Raw genomic sequence first — 27,199 nt, 5'->3', positions numbered from 1 at the left:
CATTGCTTTTCAGGCTAACAAACCACTGTCAAGAAGTCCTACCACCATACTACAGTGCAGACCAAATCTCTTCATTTCCTCAGATTCGCCATATTGTTAGGAGTAAGACAAACAACCTGCCTTCTTGGCACTTATGTACCTCAAATGCTTGTCCAGTACCACGGTGACTATGCTGGCAGGAAACCTAATACTCAGTGTCTAAACGCTTAGTGGTCTTAGCACAGAGCACTTCTAAGCATTCTGTCAACAACAGAAAAGGCTGCATAGTACATTTTCCAAAAAGGTTTTTTATATAGGAGGCAAAAGCACCTCTTATAGATCCTTTCCTGCTCTTCTTACTGACAGTAGTTAGTGGAAAACAGCAAAAAATGGTGATGATAAAACCACAAATATTATAAATGCGTATTTAGTGCATGTAATGATATGGCAGTGGGGGACGAATTAATACTTAATTTTCTTACAGCTTCCACGGCAAAAGTAATTAAGTCTATTTAATTGTGGTTCCACTATTTTTATATTGTCAGCAGATACAGAGGACTATAAATTATTTGTTTCCCTGACTAGGTGCTCAAACAACATATGTAACTGCTGCAAGAACTGTCTTCCAAAGTAGTAATTAGTAATGAAGAATATCTGCAAGCCTACCATTAAAGTGACAATAGATCATTGTTAATTTGAAAGAAACAGGCACTACAGAACTATCACAAAATGGTTCTAACAAAAGATTCCAAAAGATCAGTTTTATTTTCTTTTAATTTGCCTATGAATTGACATAGACCATCTTAAACATATTTTTAAACAAGTCTCTTCAGCTTTTTGTTTTTCTTGTCCTCTGAACTCCACCTACAGGCTACTTGTTCCCCCAGTTCTCATCTTTGTGTTTTACGGATCTTCTAACTCAATCAATCAAAGTACTTCATAGACACTTAATGAATACAAACCTTTGCGGAGCAAAACTGCCAAAGAGCTCCTATAATATATCTACACTTTAGCAGTATTCTGTGAAGAAGACTGACCTATTCTAAAGGTAATACTTGTACCCCAAACAAGCCAGTCTTTAATTAAGAAGACTAAACATTAATACCATACCATACATTTAAATCCATTCACGTTCTGAACTCATGAATTTGAGATATTTTCTCACTACAGTCTATTAGCAAAATCTGCCTTTAGCATGCAAAAATACTCTGTAGTACTTCAGGGGAAGGAGATAACTCCGTGACTAATGCTAATGAAATATTTCTGTGGTGAAAAAAGTAAAATCATTCTTCTGAAGTTACCTGCTGGTCTTCCTCTTTTGGGGCTTACTTTTGGAGATACTGGCCCAGTAGCTGTTGCTGCCCCTGCTGCTGCTTCTTCAGCTTCAGCTTGTTTTTCAGACTAATTTAAAGAATGAATTTCACAAGTGAAAAAACACATGGCACCAATATCTCAATTACTTTCTCAGAAAAACACCTTCAAACTTCTAGAAATGTTATTATGCTATTGCTTGTACACACAAAAGAAGTCTCTGAACTTAGTAACAGATTATACTTAAGTATTACTCATTTCTCCAATCCCAACGGGAGAAAACAGACAAGAACTTAGTGTCCTGGACAAAGGATAACTAGACTACAGGTACAGCATGCTACTTTTCTGTGACAAACATACTAAGGTCACAGATACTTCATACTCACCCCCCATCCCTGCTGTCAGCTGTAACTTCAGAAGCTAAGTGTTTTCAAACACAAAATTAAAATCTGCCCCACTTAACTGTAGTTTTCAGTTGGGTCAGTGCCCTGATGTGGCTTGCTGTGTGACCACAAGAATTTAAGGCTAGCGTATGCTGAGCAAGCAGCTGGAACTGCCTCTGTCAATGTAACTCTATATTCTCCCAGGTTGTAGAGACCACAAAATCACAAATTTGTGAAAAACGGAGTATTTCAGGTGTTAGTTCAGTGTGATGAAGATGTTAAAAGATTTCAGAGCTTCAAAGCAGGCTATTTTATTAGCAGTTTATCAACAGTTATTATCTTATTTTTTCTTTTTTGTAATGATTTGTTTGGGAAAGATAGGGACTCCATGTTCCACATTAAAAAGAATTTCATTCCTGCAAATCTTTCAGGCACTTGAAAAAGGGGAGAAGGGTGTCAAACACTTCAATTTATGCACAATCTGTCATTAAAGGAAATAACATCCAGTATTATCACATCCAAAAAATTCCACTAAGGTGAAGTAATTAAACATACTGTTACCTTTCTTTTTCTTCCTCTTCTAGCAACTTTAGGAATAGAAGCATCGTTTGTTTTTACCACATCCTGTGAAGATTAAAAATGATCTTAAGAGTCTTAATAAAGATATATTTAATTTATCCTATGTTTTTTTTTTACACAACTGAAGCCTCTGGCACATACTTTAGACATGAAACTTGTAACGTACATGAAGACACTTCCTGCTTTTAAATTATTAAAATCAAAAATTATTAAACATTAGGAAGAAATTCTTTAGTGTGAGGGTGGCGAGACACTGGAAAAAGCTACCCATAGAAATTGTGTTAGCCCCATCCCTGGCAGTGTTCAAAGCATGGCTGGATGACACTTTCAGCAACCTGGTCTAGGAAAAGGTGTCCCCGTCAATGATAAGCAGGTTACATCTCAGTATTTTCTAAGGTCTGTTCCAAACCAGACCATTCCATGATTCTGTGATTATCTGGTACTTAGGACTTTTTCCTGAGAGATAAAAAATAAACTAAGTACTAAATAATATTCTGTTCTAAATAAAGATGGTAGGTAGTGATGTTTTAGTCTGTCTGGACCATTTATCTTGTCTTTAAAAGAGGTACATTTACAATACAGTAAGTGGTAAGTGATAAAAAACACAGTCTTCCACCGGTTTTAACTGATAGGACAAATCAGATTAAAAATTTCCTCTCTGATGAAAACTTCAATTTGTGGGAACTTCAGTGAGTGAACACACGAAGTGTTACATAATTAAACAGCTCCTGAAACTGTCAAAGTAGTAATAACTGTACTGTCTTAATACTCAGTAATAGATTTACACCAATAAACGTAAAATTAAGATGTTCTCTGTTACACAGAAAAAAGCTCTCACATACTTCTTTACTGGTTTTGTCAGAAGGCAGATCATCTTCCTTTGAAGTATCCATCTCCTTTTCTTCTGTTTCAGCTTCTGTAGTTAAGTTATTATCCCCTTTAGGAGATAACTGCAAAGCAAGTCAACACAGGATAAAAAAATGCATTAGAAAGTATTTTATAGTGAAAAGAGAACATGCTAATTACCATCATGCTGCTCTTCACTTTAATTAGTTTAAATCTGTAGGTACACTCATTTCTTAGGTACCCGTTAAAAGCCTAATCGTACTGGACTACTTCCTCCTGCAGCATCTCTTATGAGGAAGGGCCAAGGAAGCTGGGCTCTTTCAGCCTCACGAAGAGACAACTGAGAGGGGACCTCATCAATATGTAGAAGTGTCTGGAGAGAGGGTGCCAAGAATATGGAGCCAGGCTCTGCTCAGGGGTGCCAGTCCATAGCACAAAAGGCAACAGGCACAAACTGACACACAGGGAAGTTCCACCTGAACATGAGGAAGAACTTCTTTACTGTGCAGTGACCAAGCACTGGAACAGGTTGTCCAGAGAGGCTGTAGAGTCTCCCTCCCTGGAGATATTCAAGAACTGTCTAGACACAAAATCCTGTGCTGTGTGCCCTGGGATGACTGAACAGAAAGTTGAGCTAGATGACCCACTGTGGTCCTTCCAGCCTGACCCATTCTGTGATTCTGCATGAGAAGAGCGGGAGGGAAGGGAAGCTTTTCTTTCCAGCCAGCTTTCTGCAGTTTTGTGCCTCAGCTCTTTTTCCTTTGGAAAGTTGAACTTTTGTTTTCCTGGGACTTCATTTTTTTTTCTTTTTCTCTCTGCTGGACAGTTTCAACATCAGAATACATTGGGAGGATTTTCCACTGAGGCCTTGGCCCTGGAGGTGGGCCCACCACCCCGTCCCAGCTCCAAGGAGGGGGAGAGAGATATCTACGGAAGGACTCTTGAAATTTTCCCAGGTTTCTCTCAGCAGAGTGAGGGGTTTTATTATTTAGCATTATTATCCTTTTCCTGTGTGTTTGTTAAATAAATAGTTTTTATCTCTTTCACTTTCCTTTGAGGAAAATTTATTTTTCCCGAACCTGGTGGGGGAGGAATGGTTATAGCCTGCCTTCTCTCAGAGGATATATTTCTAAATTTGACCAAACCAGCACAAATTTAGTGCCAGTTAAGGATACATGCCATGGCTGTGCTTCCTCACAGGTTCTTGTGCACCTGCTCACTGAAAAACCACGGGAAACTGACAGGTCCTTGGTGTAGGGTAAAAACTACTTGGCAAAAGCTAAAACATCAGTGTGTTATCAACATTATTCTCATACCAAACCCAAAACACAGCACTGCACCAGCTACTAAGAAGAAAACCAACCCTATCCTAGCCAAAACCAGGACATATAGGAAACAAACCACAAGTAAGTTGTTCTACCATTTGTGAGATTGTAATTCATGTACTTTTCCCTGTTTTGTTGGGGTTTTTTTAACCTTTAAAATACTAGTTTTGGTTTTGCGAACGCAGTTAAAACTAACCCCAGATAAGGAACAGGTGCTATGTATTTGACACATTTGCAAATTCTTCAGTTACAATTGTGAAACAATACTGAAGAACAGCTTGCAACACTTACAGAGAAACTACATTAAATCTTGGCAAATAATCAAAATGGAAACAGAGGTTAAGAATAAAGGCAAGTCTATTCAAAAGAGTCTGACATTTAATTTAAGGGCACTGCCCATCCTGTTGAGTAGTAATTTCCAGAAATTAGTGACGACAATGAGATATCATAAATGTATCAATCCCACCTGCATGACAATTTTTGTCGTTTTAGAATTCTATTCTTAAAACCACTGAGAAGAGTTGACAATATACAGTATCTCTTCCGTGCCATATGAAAAATATCCCCATATCAACATAACATTCAAGAAAAGACAAAAGTTCAAAGCAGTGTACTATTAAATCATTAAATGTACAGTAAGCTATGAAGCTTCACCTCTTACAGTATAAACTATGTACTGCTCCAGCAAATTGAAACAAAGGTGCTTCAGACTGAAATGACTTTTTTTTTTAGGATAAATGCAGTATGTTTAAAGAAAACACAATCTTGTTTTGGAAGGCTTCTAAGGTATGCACACATTTACAAAGCAAAGAAGCTAAACTCTGTCTGTAAAAACTACTGCATACTGATTTCTGGCTCAAGAGTTGAATTGATACAGCTATTAAATTCTCTATATCCTAAGTTGTTCATTAAGGATATGATCTAATTCAAGCCAATTCTTATAAATCTGTTCTGACACACAGACTCAAGTACCCTTTCACCCATGACAGACCCTAATGCTCTGTTCCGCTTTTCAATATGAATGGTCATAATTGAAAATTACAGTCATACCTGCCTATCATATGAAAAAGTCTTCTAAAACAGAAAGGGGTAAGTTTAACTAATTCTTGGTGATCATTTCCAACTTCTCCTGCCTAGGAAGTACTGTATGAATTTAGTTTAAGTGTATTATGATACAGAAATGCAGGCTGGTAAAGAAATTAATTTTCAAAAAACATACAGAGCACCATATAAGGAAAACAGAAGGACAGAAGTATTACTGTAAGTATATCTGAAAGGAAGCAAGCACAGGCAGTTACAACAGTAAACCACTGTTAAAGTATTTAAGTAAAGACTTGGCAATATAGTTTTGACTTGAAAATGTTTCTGGCAGAACAAAGCAGAAATTCAATCACTTACTTTTGGGACAGAATACTTTTTTCTTTTGGCTCCTGCTTTTTCTTCACTCCCCTCAGCAGGCTCCTGACTGCTTTCTTCAACAGTCTCATTGATAGGAGTGTTAACGGCTGGATGGGGCTTCAATTAAAAAAAACATCAAAAATGAGATCTAAATCCCCTCCTCACCTGAGGTGTAATCTCCCACATACATTACTGAAGAAAGCATCATGTCAAGGAATTCCTTATTAGAAGGACTAGAATATTAAATACATCTTATTCATTTTATTTCATTACTTTCCAGTTTTCAATTTAACTTGCAATTTCTTTATTATTAAACTTAAAACTCTAGTGCTGTAACGACTAACTTCTCCATTATCAATACTGCAATATAAGTCTTTTCTTTTGAATAATATATCTTAACATATCTGAAAGTTAAGAAAAAAAACCTGTTTTGGTCAAATATAACTTCTGATGCTACTATAAAGAAGTGTATTTTAAAATACACTATCAATCCTAAGTGATTCAACTACTTGTTCCTGCAAATGTAAGCAGAAAAAGGATTACAGTAAGGTAATTAGTGAACTAGAAGTTAAAAACATAGAGATAAAGCCTAAATTACTCTTTTTTCTTCCATTACATTGCGTATGGCCTTCTCCCTCTTATATACTAGCTCCTGCAAATAAAGCTGGCAGAACTCCCCTGACGCTTCTTTTCCCCCACTGGGGAAGTGGGTTTGGGTTTCAGCCCAACCTACAAGCTCCTTTCTGCCCTCCCAACTCCCTTACGAGCAGTTACAAGCAACATCTGCAAAGTATAAATACTGCTCTCAGAACATTACAGTCTTGGCAGTATAACAGAAAATCTGGCTCTCAGAAGGCCTTACTAAGATAAAAAATGCAGTGGAGAACTGCTAGAAAACAACCCATTTTGCCACTGCTTGGGTCCACTGGAGGCAACAGTGGCATTTACAAAGCAAAAGCAGATTGCAGCTTCTTGAGCCTAAACTGCAGACAGTGCAAACTGAGACACCCAGGTGCCAGAACTCTCCACAACTGAACACGTGGTGCTACATAGGGCCATGGCCATCCACGGCAGCACCACCACCAGGAACTGGGGTATTTCCCAGGAATGTCGTGAACCTCGATGCACGTGCCATTCTCATGGCCCCCACACTGCAGTGAAACTGCTGAGTCAGTGCCACAAAACACCACTCAGCCAAGATAGAAATGAGAGGGCAGCAAGTCCCAGCAGAGCTCTACCCACCAACAGAGGAGAGAAGGATCTTCACAGGCTGCTGCAGATTCTTGGTGGTGACTACCTTTCTCATTTTTTGTAATTCTCCACTTTTCCCTACTTTTCTATTTTCTTCCTCACGCTCTTCTTTGACAGTGAATAAAAGTGAATTACTATTTCGATCACCAACATTTGACCTTGTCTCTTAATCTTGGTCCTGGTGTATTCGAGTCTCCCCACCTCCATGACAGGCTCAGGGCACACTCCCAGACTGGGACATAGGCCCAGTAAAAGGACAAAAAAAGAGGAAAAAAATTGCAAGTGAATGCCCTGTACAAAGAGCTGACAAGTCTGCCCCTTTAATATCATCAAGGAATATCTTAAGATGCATTCACCACCAAGACCGCAGCCAAAGAAATGTGTCCATTCACCTATGAACTGAATAGTGCAACGTATTAGCAGGCCGTAATACATTATTCTACTTTAAAACATTGGGAAAATGGCATATTTACTCATCAGTTACGTTACCTTTCCTCTCAGTTTCCATAAGCAACTACTTGCCTTCACTTTCAAGATCCCTCACTGCCTACGCTCATCCCTCTGCTCGTGGGCAGGTGCCGGTGACATGGGTGGAACCAAGTCCACCACTGCCCTGAGCACACTGCCCATTTGGTCCTGGGGAGGTGACTGGCAAGGGGTGAACAGGCCCTCAACATCCCACCTCACCTGGGAATAGATGGTGCCTTCACCCAAATAGCAATGGGAGAAGGGGGAGAGAGGACGGAGAGATGGATGGTCATGCACAGAACAAGATGCCTGCAGAGGGCACAAAGACGTTCTGAGGCAAAAGAGGTGCCAGAGTCAAGGACAGACTAAAAGAGGAGACACACAAGCCATTGCCCAAGCCAAGCTCCAGCCTAGAGGAGCTGCCTCATGTTGAGGAGTACATTTAGTGAAGGTAACCGGTATCATCGCAGATTGAGCTGTGAGCGGCAGAAGCCAGAGGCAAGAGATCTTGAACTTGGCATAAAAAGGGAATGGTGGCCAGCCAGGTGAGTGGACACTCAAGAGACAGCTGGGACCAAGTACTCAATTGTAAAACCCAACAGTTTCCAACCTTGGACTGCGACGGTATAAATGTCCAGGGCTTCCTTTGTCCAGGCTCCCTCCCAGGAAGCACTCAAGCTCTTATTCTGTGGTAACATCATGATTAAATTATTTTATGGATCCAGCTATCTGACACTGCTAACAGAAAGTCAGGGTCAAGCCAGTAAGGAAACCTTGTTTGACTGTGTGAGTGTGGTGTGTGCAGAGAGTCAGCAGTACACCCAACGGGATCACTGGAGCTGTCCGCTGCAAAGGGCCTCAGACCCAGCTCAGGTGGTGGCAACTGTGACTGTCAGTGTTTCCTGGATGGTCAGACATGGAAATTCCCTTAACACCAAGCACTGGCAGAGGGCAGACAGAAGGTACACGCCAGGGTTGGGCTGCAGGCCATGGAGGAGCCCACACCACAGTTGCTGCGTAAGAAACAAAGAACAGTAAAAACAAAGTAACTACTTCACACCTGACTTTCTCCTATACCACCACTGTCTTACCCAGGGGACACATTGTAACGTGCAGAGAGGACACTGGGGACTAACAAAGCAAGAGCAGAGGTCGCTAGAGGGAAGCATGTTTCTCCAACTCTTTTATTTTTGTCTTTGTTTCTTGTTACCAGAACTAGCCACAAAAAGCATATGGCAACTGACTAAACTGCACCAAATTCCCTGATGTGAATGTTTTGCGGCCTATACTATACCCCTTTTTGGCAAAGATGCTGGAGCCTCAGAAGCTGATTTCAAGCACTCTGCTACCCTTAAAACAAATACCAGCTTCCCCATAAACTCCCCAGAAACCCCAGGTTCAGCTAAGATAGACATAAGTCTCTTGTTCATAGCTAGTACAGTGCTGCGTTTTGTATTTAGTATGAGAATCAAATTCAAAACTCACAGATTTTTTAGTTGTTGCTAAAGAATGTTTACTCTAAACCGAGGGAAACATTACTTAGTAAAAACTAAAGCAGTGTTATCAAAAGGATTCTCATACGAAATACAAAACACAGCACTGCACCAGCTAAGAAAATTAACTCTATCCCAAGGGAAACCAGGACATTACACACTTAAATATCCACTCCTTCCCTGACTAAAATATCCAGAAGTCCTACCCCTCAAAAAAACCCTTAGCTGTTAAATGACAGTCACAGAGACTCACCAAGTAGATAAGCATCTTTCCCTTATTAGTAGGGGCTGAAAATATATGCACGTGTTTCCCCAGCTTTGAGGAGAGGGTAATATGGCAACATCCTTGTGAACAGGAAAGCTGCAACAGCCAAACACCATGGGAACTAACAAGAACATGAAATAAGATGCCTTTGAAGTCTCAGCACTGTGAATTGTATGCTGTTGAGTGAAGTACTGAAAAGAGAAGGCTCATTTCAACGCACAAGCCAAAGCAACTGAAAACAAACCAAAAACCAACTATCATACTACAATTTTTTTCTTCTTGGAAAAGCAGAAGGTTGCTCCATCTCATCTAAAATCTTTGGCATAACAGTGACATCATACTTTAAGAACTAAACTCAAAAGGAAGTGCTTTGGAAAAAAACCCCATGAAAGATGCATGATTGAATGACCTGACATTTTCAGAGATGCCTCAAAGAAACAATCCAAGTACATCCTTACTGGCAGCTTTTTTTCAGATTAAGTAACACTTACTGTGTCCTATTTTATTTTACAAGATGTCCCATCTAGAAAGCCTTTTGCAGATGTACTCCAATAGCACCAACAAGGACTACCCACAAGTAAGAACAAAAGCTGACTAAAGGGCTTGACTTGCTCCAAGTAAAACTCGCTTTTAATAACACCTAGCACAGGGTGGAAGGAGAAGACTATCAAAAGGAAAGCCTTCTAAAGTTAAAGGGCAAATTCAGAAGAAAATTTGCATAATCTACTGCATTACTGCATTCTTTCTGTAATTCAAACTGGTCCAATCTTCCTGCTCAAGCAGGGAAACACACAGCTGGCTGACCAGGACCATGTCCAGAAGACTTCTAGGTATCTTCAAGAATGAAGACTTCATAGCCTCACAGAGCAACATGTAGCAGTGCTCGGTGACCCTCACAGGAAAAAAAAAAGAATCTTCCTTATATTCAGAGAAAACCTCCTATGTTTCAGTTTATGCTCCTTGCTGCTGGTCCTGTCACCAGAAACCCCTAAAAAGGGTCTGACCCAGGCTCTTTGCACCCTTGCTTCACATATTTGTATAAATTGCAGAGATTCCACATAAGTTCACCAGGGCTGAGCAGTCCCAGCTCTCTAAGCCTCTCGTCACAGCATAAATGCTCCAGTCCCTCATGTTCATGGCCCTTCATGGGTCTCTCTTTCCAGTATGTTCATGTTCCTCCATTTGTATTGAGTAGCCCAGAACTGGATGGAGGACTCCAGTTAAACCATTCCTACTAAGAAAAGTTTCTTCTTCCAGTAATTTTAAGGTTCACTTAGAGGAACACTTTTAAAATATGACCGGTGGAAAAAAAAGCTTTTTCTTTCCTTTCAGTAAAAAAATAGGGAAAAAACTGTGAAGAACAACCCAATGGCTCTAGACGGAACCTGACCAAGAAAGACAGTGTGAAAAGTGATGCTGCTGCTGAAGCTGAAGAACCTGAATGGAACTCAAAAGGTGAAAGAACTATACTGCAGAAAAGCTGTTACACTACGAAAACCTATCTCTTGGCAACATGTTTTGTGTCTTCTTCCAATTAGAGATGTATCTAGGAATGTCTGATGCTACTGGAAGCACTGCTTAAATGAAGTGACAGATTTCTGCAGTGAAACAAAATATTAGACAAACTTTTTACTGTTGATTATTTATACCCAAATTTCAACCTAGTTAGAATGACTGGTAACACACAAGTTATAGTTTACAATTACCTCAGCCACCCACAGAACACCTCTTTTCAATTGTCAGGATAAGGTGTATCAATTTGTATCATACATTAGCAGAAAGAATCTGTTTCTTATTACTACAGTCCTTCGCACTGTGATATGAGGATTAGCATCTCTCCATATCCCAAAGAAGAAAGTGTACACCTGGAATACATCACCTTCTGACAATACTTCAGAAACTCCTTACATCTTTTTCCATGTTCTCCTTCAAACTAGAAACACAGTAACTTGGGGTATCTTATGAAGCAGGAATTCATTGGTGCTAAAATGGCAACCTGGCATGTTGTGTAAGAGCAGCAAATAAAAAGAGAAAACAGCAATTCTTTTTTTTATTATTGCAGCATTGCCTAGAAGACCCAATGTAACCAAAGTCAGTATACATTCAGTGTACATAACAAAACTAAAAGTTACAGAATGTTCAGAGCAAGCAAAGACAAAATGAGTAAGAGAATTTGTCTTCATATTAAATTTGGGTCCTTTTATGGATTGCATAGTTCTGGTTTAAGCTTGGAAGTCTTACAAAAAGGACAAGAAGCAAGGAACTACTGATGGACAAAAATTGAATCAAGTCATGTGACAGGGGCTAAAAGGCAAACATTGCATTGCTTCCAACTGCTAGAATGAAAATACTGCGTGGTGGCCGGTGAACATACATCACAAGGGACAGAGAGTTTCAGTAAGACAAGTCCCAAGTAACACAAGAACCACTTCTTGTTAGGGTGACCAAAAAGGCTTCTCCCAGGATGCATTGCTCTGTTCTGTTAATTTATCCCAATTTGGATTCCCCGCTTGGCTGTCAGCCTCTACCTCCTCCTCACTCCCCCTGAGCTTCCCCACTGGACCCCGTTCCCAAGTCCCGCCTTTGCCCCAGCCCCGCATAAAACTGTGAGTTCTGGGCTCATGTTTGTATTTGCCTCTGTAACCTTCGACAGTGTAGCAGCAATGAATGCTCCTGGCGGAATGCACCCAAATGCCCTTCTGGACTCTTTGCTACCGACTGTAGCACTGAACCCGCCCGTGCATCTGTGGGGGCACGCAGGACCCCATGGAGCTGGGCAGGGACCCCACAGCACCTCAACTGAATGGCCTCGGACCATCCCCGACAGTGTCTCCAGTAGTTCCTAGATTTAAGTCCCATTTGAGCAGCCATAGCCCCAAAGAAACCTCTGAGTTCTATCAGGGGCTCAGCAGCGGAGACTGACAACCTTCTGGGGAAAGAGAAGACTGGTCTAAAGTCGGTGGACCAATCTTAAGACTTTTATTTGACTCTCTAAGGTAATACAGGTCACTTTTGTATCCTTTTTTGTTAATTGCCTTTTATCTCGAGGGTTGGGAAGAGAGGGAGATGGGGCAGAATTCTCTCATCTCCTGAGAGGAGTTTTTCTCCCAGTTCTAAGAGTCCTTGTTCGGGAAAATTATCGTTATACCAGGGAAGGTTTAAAACATTTTGTGCAGTGGTTATTTATGCAGTGGTTAGTTGAGCATTTAAAACACTTTGTGTGATGGTTGTTTATGTCGGGAGAAGGTTATTTGCTTTACAAGCTAGCAAAAGCTGTTGATAGTCTTGTGAAACGGTTAAGAAATGCTAACCCCACTTTAAAAAACCCTTTACCGCTTCCCTCTCCCTGCATCCCTGATCCCTCTGCCCTCCTTCAAGAGAAACTGGGAGGTGGATTCTGCCAGAGTGCACAGGTTTGCTATCATCTGCCTGCCTCCTCCTGATTTCTTTTGATCCCTGCCCGGGGTAGTGATGGCCAGGCTACTCCAAGTTCCTTCCCAGACCTCTTCCCTGTACCCACTTCCCCAGTTTCCTCTACTTCAAATTTGCTCCAAGATCGCGGTGGCAGCAGAATCGGTCCCGCAATCCCAGCTGCTACCTTTATTTTTAGTTCTCCCACCTCCACTCCCCTCAAACAAGATGGCGGATGCCATGTGGAAGCCCAAGCAGTAGTGGTGGGCTTTTCACCCGCACGTGGTCCCCCTCCCCCACCTGCTCCTGCTTATGTTACCGTGTGTGGTCCCTCTTCTATCCCTGGCCCCTCCCACACGTCAATAACGTGCTGCGTTGGGCCCTTCTCCCTCCACTGAGAATTCGTTCCCAGCCGCAGATCTTGCATCTCTCTCCTGTGTCCCTGTCCCCTCCATCAGTGGCCCTGCTCGTGAGAACCAACCCACCTCTCGTTCCTTTGAGGCCAAGACCGACAGTGGGGGTGGTAGCAGCTGGGGAGACTCCAGGATGCCTGGGGACAGCAGCACCTCTGCGTGCGCTGCCCTGCCTTCCTTCCCTCTGCTGCACAGCCGTAGTGAGTTTGCAGGTGTGCATGCTAGAGAGCAAGGTGCTGCAAAACCTGCTGCAAAAACGCAGTGCCCATACCTGCTTCGTGAGGGGAGGTTGTGAAGTGTTCGCACCCACCTGCTCCAAGCCCTGTGCCGGACCAGCTGCTCCCACCAGGCTCAGCCTGCCCCTAAGTGTCAGCTCTGTGCCCTAGCCAAGCTGGCTTCGGGTGCCAGTAGCCCCAGTAGAAGCCGTGAGCAAAGCAGCAAAGACTCCCCTGCAAAGCCCCTAGGACTGCACCGGCACCCTGACCCCACAGGTTCCTACCACAGCTTGAAAACCCGCGAGCCAAAGCCGTGGAGCGGCACCAGCACCGAGCCCAAGAACAGCTGCTAGAGCTGCTGTCCGAGAGCACCCTACAGCTAAAGTCCAGCAGCAGCTACAGCCCCAGGCTGGACTTTCCTCAGCAACCGCACGGGAGCTTCAAGAAAAGCCCTGGCAAAGCCACTTTTCTCCCCCGTCGCTGCTGCCGCCAAGCCCACCGGCAACCCCCTGCCAGCTCACGCCTGGCTGCCTCTCCCCGCCGAAGCAGGGGCACGCCCAAGCCAACCACACTGCCTGTGCTGCTGCTTGCCATGGCCCACGCTGGCTGCCCACGTGGTGCAGGGGTTGAAAGGGGGGGTCATTCTTGTTCTCGGCCAGGTAGACCTGGCCTCCCCTGCTGTGGCAGCGAGCTGGAGCCACTTCCTGAAGGGATACTTTGTCCTGGCACCCCCCTGTCAGCTCCACTGCTGCTATGCGAATGCTGTGATGCTACCTAGTCGCAGCTACTGCCGCTTGGCTCCCCCAGCTGCAAGAACTCTGCCCACGTGGTGTCTTTCACATCAGCCCCAGCCCTGGCCGCAGCCCCCACTCCTGTGCTGCAAGAGAAGCAGAAAGAGGGGGCGGTAGCAGGAGCCAGGCTGTAGGACTCAGACTGTTCCCAGAGAGCTGCAAAAACATCGTAAGGGAAGCAGTCGACCTGACCAGCTTGCACGTGCAGCTAGAGCAAGCAGAAAAGCAGCCAAAGAAACAGAACAGTGAATTCTCAGATTCTGATGCTAAGTGTGAAGATCAAAAGACTGCGGTGAAGAAGCCAAAGGTCACGTGATACCTGGAAACTGCCAGAGGAGAAAACAAGCCCTGCACCAGCCCAGCGAACACCATTGCTGTAGACACAACACCAACCAAGATGAACAGGGTACAGTCAAAAGAGCAGACAACCACTGCTTGGAAACGGAGACGGTGCAAAACAGCACTGATGTCCACCACAGAGACAGACTCACCGTCCTGTAACCAGAACTGCAAACAAGACTTCGAACAGGTAAGTCAAGACACCCTTGGTGTCTCCCCAGATCTTACCTCTTCTGTTGCTTTCCCAACAGTTAATTTTCCCTACCACCACCCTCTGCTTTGCCTTTCCCACAACCACACCCCGCAATACTCCTATTGACATGTTTTCTGTTAACTTGCACTCCTCTCTTTATTTACTACTTGTTATTCATCCCCGAACCACGTGTTCCCATACCTTTGTTAAGTTATACTATTCCCCTTTCCCCAAAGTAAAAGAGGGGGGAAGGGAAAGAACCCCCCCATTTGAAATGGCAAAATTTTAACTTTCTTTGAAACCCCAACAGAAGCAACTGCCAGAGCCTGTGCCCACATTCACCACCAGGATGCCCAGCACCCAACACCTATCACCCTGCCATCCTCTGGATGTTCCTGGTACCACCAGCAGTGAATGCTTGAACTGTGCCACAGCCCAAAGACAACTGTGTTGCTTCAACCTCACCTTCGCCTGTGAGAGCATCCATAGAGAAAAATCCTCTAAAAGATTTGAGGACTTGCTGGTACATTAGGCTGTGGGTGCTTCTGATCATTTTGTTGTCTTGTGTATATTTGGTTCTTTGGGACACTGGGTGTTGGGATCCTTGGGGGAGGCCTTTTGTTTAATACAGAAAGGAGGAATTGTGGTGGGCGGTGAACATACATTACAAGGGACAGAGAGTTTCAGTAAGACAAGTCCCGAGTAACACAAGAACCACTTCTTGTTAGGGTGACCAAAAAGGCTTCTCCCAGGATGCATTGCTCTGTTCTATTAATCTATCCCAGTTTGGATTCCCCGGTTGGCTGTCAGCCTCTACCTCCTCCTCACTCCCCCTGAGCTTCCCCACTGGATGCCGTTCCCTAGTCCCGCCTTTGCCCCAGCCCCGCATAAAACTGTGAGTTCTGGGCTCATATTTGTATTTGCCTCTGTAACCTTCGACAGTGTAGCAGCAATGAATGCTCCTGGCGGAACGCACCCAAATGCCCTTCTGGACTCTTTGCTACCGACTGTAGCACTGAACCCGCCCGTGCATCTGTGGGGGCACGCAGGACCCCACTGAGTGGGCAGGGACAGTATTAATACTGCACACTAAGAAAGCATGTACTGAAATCTTACAAGGATACTTGTGGACATAGGTATTTGGTTTCAGAATACAGAGGGTAGAGTGACTGAGACCCCAAAAACCCACCACTTTTCAAACACAGTCACAAAGTTAAGTATTTCAGGAATATATATAGACTTATATAGTCATAAGTATGTATGTATCTCCAGTTAAACAACCTCCATCTCTTTTTATGCTATTGATACTAGACACAAATAATAAACAGTATTTTAAATTTTTAGAATATATGAAATTTTGTCTAAGCTGCAGTTAAACAGGAGCAGTAAGTCATTCCTCTGTGTCAGGAAAACACTTGTTGCCTTTCCCCTCCTCCCCCCAAAGCAACAAAGATTTGTAGTCTGCATAGCTTACCTGCTGATGAGAGAATTTCACTTTGGGATTATTGTCAATTTCCCACAACCCTTCATTAAAACCCTTTCTTTTATTTGGTTTGCCATATTTATCTTTATTTTCTGAGTAAGGGAATATGTCCTTTGGTCCCAAAAATGCCCTTAAGGAAAGAAAGAACAAAATTTGGATTTTAATTGGTTAGTATTTTCAAAGAAGTAAGCACCATGTGTTACTAAAGGTTAAATTCATTACTACTCTTCTGCTAGTCCTTAGTTTTTTAAACTTTGGCCTGCAACACCCCAAGGTTTCCATTACTACCACCACACAGAGACTTCCCTCCTTCCCAAAGCATTCCATATCTGGGCAAGAAACGCTCACTGCTGCATCTTAAGAGTGCAGCTAACAAGTCAACCAGCTACTGTGAACTGCATCAATTAAAAACTAAGCTTACAACCAAACAGAAAGAGCAGTTGTTTCCTTACAAAAGAACATCATGCTTAAATGTTAAGAATAAAGCTTTCTTTAATATTTTTATTGTGTTGGATGTGAAAAAACACCACCTGAATACACTAACTGCCCCCATCTTTTCAAGAATGCTACATAAATATGTAATTAATTCAGCATTCAGTAGTTTTTCAGGGTCTGACAACAGGACCTCACAACTTGATTTATGAAATTTAAACAATAAAGATTTTCTTATTTTAAGCTTCTCCCCCAGTCATTTTCTTGATGAAGTAAACATGATTATTGTTTTATTTTTAAGATACTTTTGGAACAGTCTTGATGCTGCCTGTATGTCTTTTCCAGACAAACAAAAACCACTCCTATCCCTACTGCAACCTGTCAAACTAAAGCTTTTACCTACTAGCTTTCCTCATATGAAAATGTCACAGTATTCACTATTAGCATCTCCAAGTTAAGACTTGGGGAAACGAGATACCATGTTACTGAGAACCAATATTATGGTTTACGCTGAAGAACATCAAAGACTATTTCATTTCTGCTCTACCTTCATAGCCTTTCACAGTTAGGATTTCACTGTACCAATGTATATGCTGCTAACAGAGAAAGACCACACTTCAGTTGTACAGTCTCAGTTTCAATCCATGCCTTGACATGACCGTGTTATTACAAATATATTACATCCAACTATTTGAAAAGTTGCAGATACTTGCTTTCTAAAGTACCAGCTCATGGTAAAGTTGAACAGATACTTCTAAGCTCCACACCACCATTTCCTTCATTATCCTTAAAAAAAAGCAGCTACTTCAGACTTACACTCTACTAAAAGGAGGGGAGAAAAAACCCACAGCATCTCATAGAAAGCTTAAGCATCTTCTACTCCAGCAATAAATATTCATTTGTGTGCACCAAGTATTAAATAAGCCATTGTCAGATTAGACTGGAAATCACCTACCTCTTGGCAAGAGATAGTTAGAGAGGATTCAGCCAGTGTGGGAAACATGCACCTGGCAAAGCGTATTTACACAAGCCAAAAGGATGGGGAGGGAGAAAGAGCAATTGGAAGAGACAAAACCAGGAAAAACATTGCCTCTTTTCTTGCCTATTCTCTGAAAGAACGCATTTTTCCAGAGTCTCTAAGCCTTGGCCCCTATTGTCAGGCATTGAAAAACACCAGAAAACAGCTACTGTGAAATAGTTATGAGGCTTACTAGGCTCCTGCAGTTTAAACCCCATGTACCAAAAAAGAAAAAAAGAACAAGAAAAACTGAATGAAAAGAGAATACACTAATACATAAAGTCCAGAAATTAGAGTTCAGTGTGACCTGTTTGTCTGTGACCAAACAAAATTTGTACTGGTATGACCTACTGCCACAACATATCCAAACAAAGTGCTTACTGAAACAGTAGCCATTTATTACTCTCCCCACATAGTAACATGTTCAGTTGGGGTTTTTTTTACAAAACTTAAGAGAAAACAAAAAACTGCAAAGTACAGGTTAATACTTATTTACAGTAATTTCATAAACAGAGTATTATTTCTAGAAGCCAAGTAAGAATTATTCCCAAGCCAGTCTTGCCTTCCTTTTCTGCATGGTTCCTTTTTCCTGCTGTAAACATCCACATAGCCCCAAAACATCATCCTTCACACAGGACTTTTTAGCATGATAAACTGATTATGTGGGTTTTCAGAGTTGCCAGTACTTACAGTAAGACAGACTGCACACATACAGCCTACTAAAATGCTGAAGGTACAGTGTTTAACTTTGCACAGATGTGTAAGTCTTAACTGTGAGAAGCATGGCACAGAACAAGTTTACCAAATTTATTTTAATTCCCATGGAAAAAAAATGCAAGGAATTGTTAACTCTACATAATTCCTGATGGATCACTGAAGTCACTATTTACAAATAAAAACCTAAACAAAATTACATGCCAAGGAACATCAGTCTCCTTTGTCACCTGATCTGTTCCTTACTACTGTTATTCACAGGTATCTGCTGCAAGGAATATGTAAGGCCAAGAATTATAAAAGTTTTATCTGTTACCACTCTACAGAACTTAAGATAAGCAACACATTTAAAAAACACCAGGAGACACATGGGTCATGGAACACCCTGTACATTGCAATGTGTGTGAAACAGAGGCAGGAAGTTTCTCTTGAATTCTGTGGATTTCTGAAATGTAGTAACCTAGAGCCTAACAAAAACCAGATGGCAGCAAAACTTTATTTTGTAACTACATCGGAGTGAGGAACAGACATTTCAAGTTACTCATGCAAAGTATGAAAAAGCCCCCAATCACCAAACCTTTCACACCCAAACATCTCTTAGGAGCCCTAAGCTAAATCTGAAGCAGTACATAAAACTTCTTAAAACTTGCACAGGTATTCTTAAAGCTTTAGGTAAGAAGTTATTTCTATCTCCCTTACATTCAACATGCACTCCTGAACTTACTTACAACCACACAAAACCCCAGTGCAATCCAGAATGACACACACTTCACCAATGGCAGAACCAAAGCTGTATTGCACTGCAGCTGCCAAAGAGAAAGTTCAGTTGTGTGAAAAAATTTAAGAAAAAAAAGGTAACCTAACATATTTAAAATCATAATTAAAACAATGGACAAGACAAACCTTGTAACCTTGAATCGAATTCCAGGAACTCTCCTTTATCCACGAAATTACACACACACAAAAACCTCAACCAAACTAAAAAAATTTAGTCACTGAAAGATTTATTGAAAGATGAGATCAGCTAAAAAAAAAAATACATGGGCCAAGTACATAGAAATCTTTTTCATCACAGAAATCACTTTAAAAAAAAAAATAGTAGTAACAAGTAATGTCAAGAGTAGGGGAAGCTTGCTCTTTAATTCAACAGGGCAATGTATCTTGTCTGAGCAAGGCTTACTAAAAGATAGGTGCAAAGTACCAGATTAAAGCAATTTCAATAGGGTTAATAAGATAAAAAAAAACAATGTCTTTCCACAACACGTGAGAAGTGGAGAACTTGTGCACACAACTTCAATCTGCCATTTTATTAGGAAAAACAGAGTAATTAAAAGCACACCAATATAGGTTTTAATTGCTTGGGCTTCTTTTAACAACGCCAACAACAAATGGAGCACTGAATCTGATGATGTCTTAAATCTACAGTAACCAAATCAGTCATGCTATTAAGTAACAGTCATTTTCAGAAAGACAGAACTGCATATACCCCAGAATATTTTCTATTAAATTCAGCAGTGGAAGATATACAGTCTCTCAAAGCAAATACTGTATCACTGCAAAACATTGCTCAAAGTATCCAAAGATCAGTAGTTTGCAGATTGATAGGTATGAAGCTAACTTCACTTCCTCATCTCTCTCCAGATCTCATAAAAACAACACCGTCCCCAACCCAAAACTTCACCAGAAAAAAAAAAAACCCGCAACAAAAACAACGGCGGTACATGTTTCTCAAATTTTGCCTATTTCACGTTCTTTGAGAATACAGTATTGAGAATTTTGAGGATATACGGCCTATAATTAACTCATTACAGAAAAAAGTAAAACCAGTCAGCCGCACCACTGTGGGTACAATTTTTTTTCTTCTGATGAGCAAAGCGTACGTGTTATGGTCTACCATTCACCTGAACAGCTTAAGCAAATGTTAGAGAAGCACATCTTGATAAAAGAGATCAATTTAGGAAGATGTGCTAATAAATACAATAGGGTGAAATACACTACATTCAGAGAAGATAACTTTTTGTCACAGCATTTTAGAATGAAAAGAATACAACACTGAAATATAAAGGACTTACGTCTCATGGGTGCCAAAAAAGAAAATAGGCATTTTATTCATAGGAGGTTTAACTGCCCCATCAGGAACTTCATCCACCTAAGAAAAACAGACTATTATAATTCAAATCAAATAACAATCAAGAACAGTTTAGGGGGAAATATGTAAAAGTTAAGCATTAAAATGGGAATAAAAATAGCTACAGAGAAGTAAAGCAGGTATTGAGATCTCTTTTGAACAGTATGTAAAAAAAATACACCAGAATGAAAACCAGTATTATCAACAATAGAAAATTACAACACTTTCAGTTTACAGCGATACTTTTCACATGATGACTTTTTTTAAAAAGAGAGATTATCATGTGTTACAGGTGAAAGGCACAATTCAATTTTGTTCACATACTGCCCGTCCTTAAGCAAAAGCAACAGCAACACTTTGGACCATTATGCTGACCTGATAACTTGTGGAAGCCCAAATCTGAAGTACTACCAAAAGAATAACAAACTTTAAAAGAACACCAATTCGTAAGTCAGCATCTTAGCTAAATACCTTTCTACCTCCATTCCCACATCCCACAAATGACCTACAGCAGTCCCAGAACTTGGCATGCCTCTTCTACGGGAGCACAGAGAACACAAAAAAAGACTGGACACGCTATCCTATTTATCAGAAAGCACAGTAGACATAGCCCACGTAGGAGGAATCCTGCTATAAATTCGTGTTTTTCTTTTGCCAAAAAAGAGCAGTTACTAGGGGACACTATTTTTGTACAGCTCCAGGGGCCTGCACTGCTCCAGTGTCACGCTACCATACAGCAGTCTTGATTCCGTAAAGCCGCGTTACACAAATTAGGACGAGTAATGACTGCTTGAGAGGGCTACTTGTTACGGATTTGCAATGTGACTGCAAAGCCGCTTCTACCCCCGCGAGCTCAGCCGTGCCCTCCCTCACAGAAGGCGACGCAGAAAGCGCCGCTCAACACAGGTGTGTGAGCACACCCCGCAGAGAACGAGGCAGGGGGAGGAGGGGGAGCCTTACCCTGGCTGGCCAATGGGGGTAACCTTTCATCTTGGCGAAGATCAAGTCTCCGGGTTTGAAATCTCGGCTCATGTTTTCTTACCGACGTGACGCCCTGTTGCCGCCAGGCGGGCCGTGCTGAAAGAAGGAAGGGCTCTGCGCTTCCAGCAACCACCGAGGCACTGCCAGGCACACGAGGAGCCGCTCACTGCCGGGATAATCACACCAGGCCGGGGGAGCATAGAAAAGGGCACACAAGAGGGCACGTCAGCAAGGGCGGGCGGCCCCCGGCTGGGGCGCGCTGCGCCGTGCCCGCTGTTCACCCCTACAGAGAGACCCCCTGGGCACTCCGCAGCCCCAGCCCCCGCCTGCGGGCAGGGCCAGGCCACCCCGGCTAGGAGAGCCGCCCACCGCCTTATCCCCATCTCGCCCGTCCCCGACCGGCCACTCGCCCCCTCACGCACACGAGCACGACGGCGCGAGAGCGCTGCGGGGGGTGGGGGGGGGGGAAGGAGGGGGCGCGCGGAAAAGAAACTCCGCCTGCCCTCCTCTCCTTCCTCCATCCCTTTTTTGCGCGCTCTCTATTTCGCCCCCGTCGCCCCCCTTTCTCTCTCTCTCCCCGCAGCTCGCCCGCTCGCCCGCTCGCCCGCCCGCCACTTCACCAGCGGCGCTGCAGCTCCCCGCTACCAACCGAGCTAGCGACCGGCCCGCCGCCCGCCGCGGGAAATACGGCCGCGCCGCCTCCTCCCGCCAGCAGGCCGGTACCACCAGGCACGCCGCACCGGGGCGGCGGGGGAGCTCCGGCGTGCCGGCGGGAACTCGGTGCGCCCCGCCGTAAGACAGACGGCTCGGCTCCCGCCTCCACGCCTGAGGGAACTCAGGCAGCCACGAGAGACAAGAGCCCGCCGGACCCGAGGCAGGCTTGGAGAAAGGAATGGGGAAAGCCTCGTTCACTCCTTCTCCCCACAGTCGTAAAAGTGGTTCGTTCCTCCTCCGGTGGGGGCGGGGCGGCCGCGGCGCCGCTGGGGGAGCGGAGGAGGACGAGAAAGAAGAAAAGAGCAGGAGGAGCAGCCGCTGCAGCGGCGCCGCTGTGAGACCGCCCCCGGCCGCGGCGGGAGCGGAGCTGAGGCCAGCCACGTATACGGGCGAATGGGCCCTGCCCAGCCACTGACAGGCTGGCGTGGTTAATGATCGCCATCCTCCTTCGCAAACCGGGCGGGTGCGACTGTCCCACGGGTCTCTTTGTGTGTGTCATGCCCCCGCGAGCTCTGTTAGAGAGCCGTCCCCTTCCCGGGCGTCTCATCCCGTGTTGCTGCCGGCCCCAAAGCTGCCCGTGTTGCTCGGGTACTCCTCAGCCACTTGCTTGATGTCTTGACTTCCCCCAGCATCCAACAATCCACGGTTTTCTTAAGTCTGTAATAGAGTCCTTACCTGTTACTTAGTCGCCATTAACTCCTGGGTTTGGTGGAGGTTTTCTTTGGTTTGGTGGTTGGTTTTGTTTTTTAACTAGAACTGCTACTAATTTAGACTTTATGTCACTCCCCTTGTCCTCTCCACATATGTTCTCTCCAGGCTTGTTTACCAACCCGTATTAAACTTCCTTCTCACCTAGCATTTCAAGCCACTGTGCCCTCCTCTCCTGTTTGTGTCAGCTGATCTCCTTGCTGAGTGCATCAGCCACTGCCAGCCTCCCCACAAATACCTTTCTTCAAAGAGAAGACCTCAAAACCAGATATAAACCCACGAACTTCTTTCTTACAGCTTGCCTGTCGTATCTAATTCGAGTTCTGCATCAAAAAGTAGCCCATCAGCTCTCTATGGCTTTAGTCCTATGCGATGGCCCCACACAGTACCACCTGCAAGTCATTTGTATACTTTGTCTGTGCCATACAATGGAGGCCCAAACCAGTAGAAAGCTGTAAGAGTATTGGCACAAAAAATTACTCCTTACACTGTTTGCTAGGGGCAGACCCCTAGCCACTTGTGCTCAAGTTCTTGGTGTGTGGGCTGATGCGCAAGTTTTCCAGGTCAGTTTTCTGCCAGCTGCCCTCTGTGCTACTGGAACATAAAGGCAAGTCCTTGTGAGAAGAATCATCTTACCACTTTCAGTTTTGATACTGAAACTCAAGTCAGGCCCAAAACACCCACTGCAGTTGCCACAGAGCAAGTTGTGATTTGTTCTAGGCTCTCTCCTCCTTAAATGCAAAATGTTGCTTTATAAATGTTAACTGTAAAAACTTCACACCATCTGTGTTAAGCAAGAACAAACTGCAACTTTCTGATGGCTTAAATATGTCAAATTTGTTTGATTTTCTTGGAGGTGGCAAAGCTCATATCCCTGGCACCAACTTTCTCATAAAAAATAGAAAATCGTTGATATATTAAAATATATTTCTTCCTATGTAAAAACGAATGGCCATTTGGGGCAAAAGTCCCAATTCCTGGTGGTATTTCATTTAAAAGATATAGATGCACCACTTAGGGACATGGTTTAGTGGTGGTTGTGGCAGTGCTGGGTTAATGGTAGGACTCAATGACCTTAGAGGTCTTTTCCAACCTTAATAATTCTATGGTTCTGTATAAGAGATGTATTTTTCAGTATGGGAGGAAGGAAAGGTATTTGTTTGACTACATGCACGCAGCAACAGTATTGTATCTAAAGTAATTTTTGTGAATCAATGTGAAAAACAGTGTGTGGGACATTTTGGGCAGATAAGCTAGTATTACTGGTTCAGAATCTTCCAAGTTTTTATACTGCCAAAACCTATCGGATCATTCAAACATGATGTTAAGTCTGTTTCCTTTCATATTATCACATAATTTAAATTTTTGCATTAGTTAAGGCCATTTTTCATCATAGTAATTTTTGACTACTTATCAGACAACAGCAGAGAGGATGTCCCCTTCAATCTGTATTTTTATCAAAAAAACCCCAACCATGCTGTTATTAAAAGAACTGCAACATGATGAAATCTATTTTTGTGAACCTGGGCAAAGAACTTATTTAGTTTGGCACAAGACATTTAGAATAATTGCATGATGGAGAAGCAGAAAAACCATAGGTAAAAGCCAATTTTACAAATCAAGACAGAAATTAGAAATTAAGTTTTGAGTCTTTACCTTAGAGGGTGAAAATATTATGGAGCTTTTTTTTTTTTTTTTCCTTTTAATTAAAACTTCAATTTGTACCTTGAAGGATATTTCACTGACATGTTACTACTATTATCCACTTTCCTAGGATATTGTAGGGTGGATTTTATTCACTCAGTCTTTTATGCTGTTGTTGTTTGACATCATACATGTTTACATGTGGGTCTTGAAATCTCTCAGTTGAGATGTTTCGAAGAACATTTCCCTTTGTGCAGTGAGGCGAACAGAAGGGGAATGATAACTTTGTTACCAGTCTCCCTCATCCACCCTGCTGTGATTTTTGTCCCATGGTCTCTCAAGATCATTTACCTGTTTGTTTCTCATGATCATCTGAGTGAAGGATGTGCTGCCCCGAATTTGAGGACATCCACATCTCAATCTGGCTCTCACGCCAGTCGGTCATTTTAGTTTCCTACACGCCTGTTACATTTCTGGAATTCGGAATCCCTAACCCGTGTCTGTGTGGGCCGTGTGGGAGGTGTGGGCGGTGGCGGCGCTGCCGGACCGCCCGCCGATGACGTCCGGCCGCTGCCGGAAGTTGCCGTTGGGACGAGGTTCCGCGCGCCGCCGCGCCCATCCCGGCGGGAGCTGGGAATCGCGCCGCGCTTCCCGGCGGCCGCGCTCGCTCGGCTGCCCGGAGCGGCCTCGGGGTGCTGCTGCTGCTGCTGGAGCTCTGTTCTGACGTTGTTCTCCCAGCCCTTCCTGCCAGGTAAAGCGCCAAAGCCGCCGGCACGGCGTGCGCTCAACCACGGGGCCAGCGGAGCAAAGGGATGCTGCTGCTTTGGTCTTTGGCTTGCTTAAAATTTTTCAGCCTGCGTTAGTGAAAACCCACTCGCTAGCCGAAACAACTGCTGGTGAGCTTTTATAGGTTGCAACACAGATGTGGTAGTTCCGCCTGGCTTTGTGTGTTTTAAATTAGTACATCTTGGTTAGAATTAATTTGCTGGAAGGGACCTTAGAGATCCTCCAGTTCCGTTCTTTTGCCGTGGGCGGGGACACTTCCCACTAAACCAGGTTGCGCAGAGCTGGTCTCCAACACTTCCAGGGATGGGGCAACCTGTTCCAGTACCTCACCACCCTCACAATAAAGAATTTCTTCCCATCTCCAGTCTAAATCAATGGCCTTCATAAAGTTAGTTAAGCACATTCAGTAGTTCGTGAGGAGAATATGACACAAGTTTTGTAGGTGACATCCATCGAATGTTTTGCCTCCTCAAGCAAAAAGTTAACTGTTTTGTTTAATCGTGGCGCTCTTATGAGCCACTGCATGCCTGAATTTTTTTTCCCAATTAAAATAGCGTGCTTTTGGAGTGTATCCATTTGTGTGCTAGTAAACTATGGATGTGTATCTTAGAGAGAAATGTGGTATATTCCAAATCATTAGCATTCCCAGAAAACAGTCATTAGGTATTCCCCGCCCCCCCCAAGTAATTAAAAGACTTAAAAGTAATTTCAGAAGGTTCTAAAACTTCAAAGTGGTGTGGATATATCACAGGAGATTTTGCTTATGTTTTGAGACAGATTTTTTTTCCTGCTGAAGCTATTTGTTGGATAGTGATTGTGAATTCTTCTGGAGGAAAAAAAAGAGACTTCTGAGAAAATTTTAGTTGCACCACTTTTTTTTTCTACTATTCAGATTTTGGTATAAAGCGAAATATATGTTTTGGCAATAAATATTAAGAAAAGGGTGGTATGAAAAACTAGTTTCTTAGTGTTCAGAGCTATCTCTTAATGTGAAAATTTGGCACAATTGACAGAGGTATAGTTTCCCATACCAGGCTACCTCTTTTTTTTTTTTTTTTAATCCAAGCAATTAATCTTTGTTGAGTACAGTACTACAAGTAGTCTGTCAAGATTTTCTTCTCTCATGTAAAGTTAAAGTTTTCAGTGTGCAAGGCGCCAATAATTTAATGGAACTAAATATGTCCTTAGAAATTATACTACTATCCATACTTTAAAAATGAAGTTTTCAACTGTTTTCTCATTTGAGATGGAAAGAAAGCTGTGTTGTTTTTTCTAGGTGTGTGAGTGATTGTTGCATGGTAATTATTGGGTTTTGAGTCTTATGAACACATACACCAAGGTGAATTCTCATGGATAGACGTTAAAAATCGCAAAGGATACATCTAGCTATTCTTTATTAATATACTGCTTTTATGTAAAAGCAAAACAAACAAACAAAAAAAACCCGAATCACAAACTCAGAGTTTTTAAAAGTAAGGGTTCTTTTTCTACATTTTCTGTTAAAATTATAGATTGAAGCATAAATGCATTTTTTTCTTCTCCATATTTTTAGTGCAGGTTATTAGCAGCTGGAATGAATAAAATCATCATTTTATTAATATATTACACCAAGTGCTGCCATTGAGCACCACGATATAAAAAAAGGCATTAAAGTATTAGCAAAAGGAGGGCCACAAGGTTGGTGAAATGTCTGGAGGTGAAAGCCTTATGAGGAATGTCTGTGGTCACTTGGTCTGTTCAGCCTGGAGGAGACTGAGAGGAGACCTCATTGTGATCTACAGGGGGAAGTGGAGGGGCAGGTACTGATCCTTTATCTCTGGTGACCAGGGACAGGACTTGAGGGAATGGCATGAAACTGGGTCAGGAAAGTTTAGGTTGGATATCAGGAAAAGATTCTTACCCCAGAGGGTGGTTGAGCACTGGAACAGGCT

The 27,199-nt window shown here is 42.9% G+C and overlaps 2 protein-coding genes across 4 annotated transcripts in view; one reads left to right on the top strand and one right to left on the bottom strand.

Moving 5' to 3' along the window:
- PSIP1 (PC4 and SFRS1 interacting protein 1) overlaps nt 1-22,173 on the bottom strand; it is a 38,366-nt gene extending 16,193 nt beyond the window's left edge. Inside the window, exons 1-8 of one of the 2 annotated variants that reach the window (XM_039567049.1) lie at nt 22,066-22,173; nt 21,396-21,582; nt 20,380-20,456; nt 16,135-16,273; nt 5,822-5,938; nt 3,095-3,202; nt 2,235-2,297; nt 1,281-1,380 (exon numbers count right to left, since the gene is read on the bottom strand). In XM_039567049.1, the coding sequence (XP_039422983.1) occupies nt 1,281-1,380; nt 2,235-2,297; nt 3,095-3,202; nt 5,822-5,938; nt 16,135-16,273; nt 20,380-20,456; nt 21,396-21,467 (676 nt within the window). In that variant the 5' untranslated portion in view covers nt 21,468-21,582; nt 22,066-22,173. Of the gene's footprint in view, nt 1-1,280; nt 1,381-2,234; nt 2,298-3,094; nt 3,203-5,821; nt 5,939-16,134; nt 16,274-20,379; nt 20,457-21,395; nt 21,583-22,036 lie in introns of both variants that reach the window. The other variant, XM_039567050.1, reaches the window with a different exon arrangement.
- A 2,904-nt stretch (nt 22,174-25,077) lies between these two features.
- CCDC171 (coiled-coil domain containing 171) overlaps nt 25,078-27,199 on the top strand; it is a 158,950-nt gene continuing 156,828 nt past the window's right edge. For both annotated transcript variants that reach the window (XM_010392976.3, XM_010392975.4), the window contains exon 1: nt 25,078-25,233. The gene's annotated coding sequence lies outside the window, so the exon portion shown is untranslated. The remainder of the gene's footprint in view (nt 25,234-27,199) is intronic.

Source organism: Corvus cornix, chromosome Z, assembly GCF_000738735.6.
Source record: "Corvus cornix cornix isolate S_Up_H32 chromosome Z, ASM73873v5, whole genome shotgun sequence".
NCBI lineage: Eukaryota > Metazoa > Chordata > Aves > Passeriformes > Corvidae > Corvus > Corvus cornix.
This window is presented reverse-complemented; position numbering and strand designations above follow the sequence as displayed.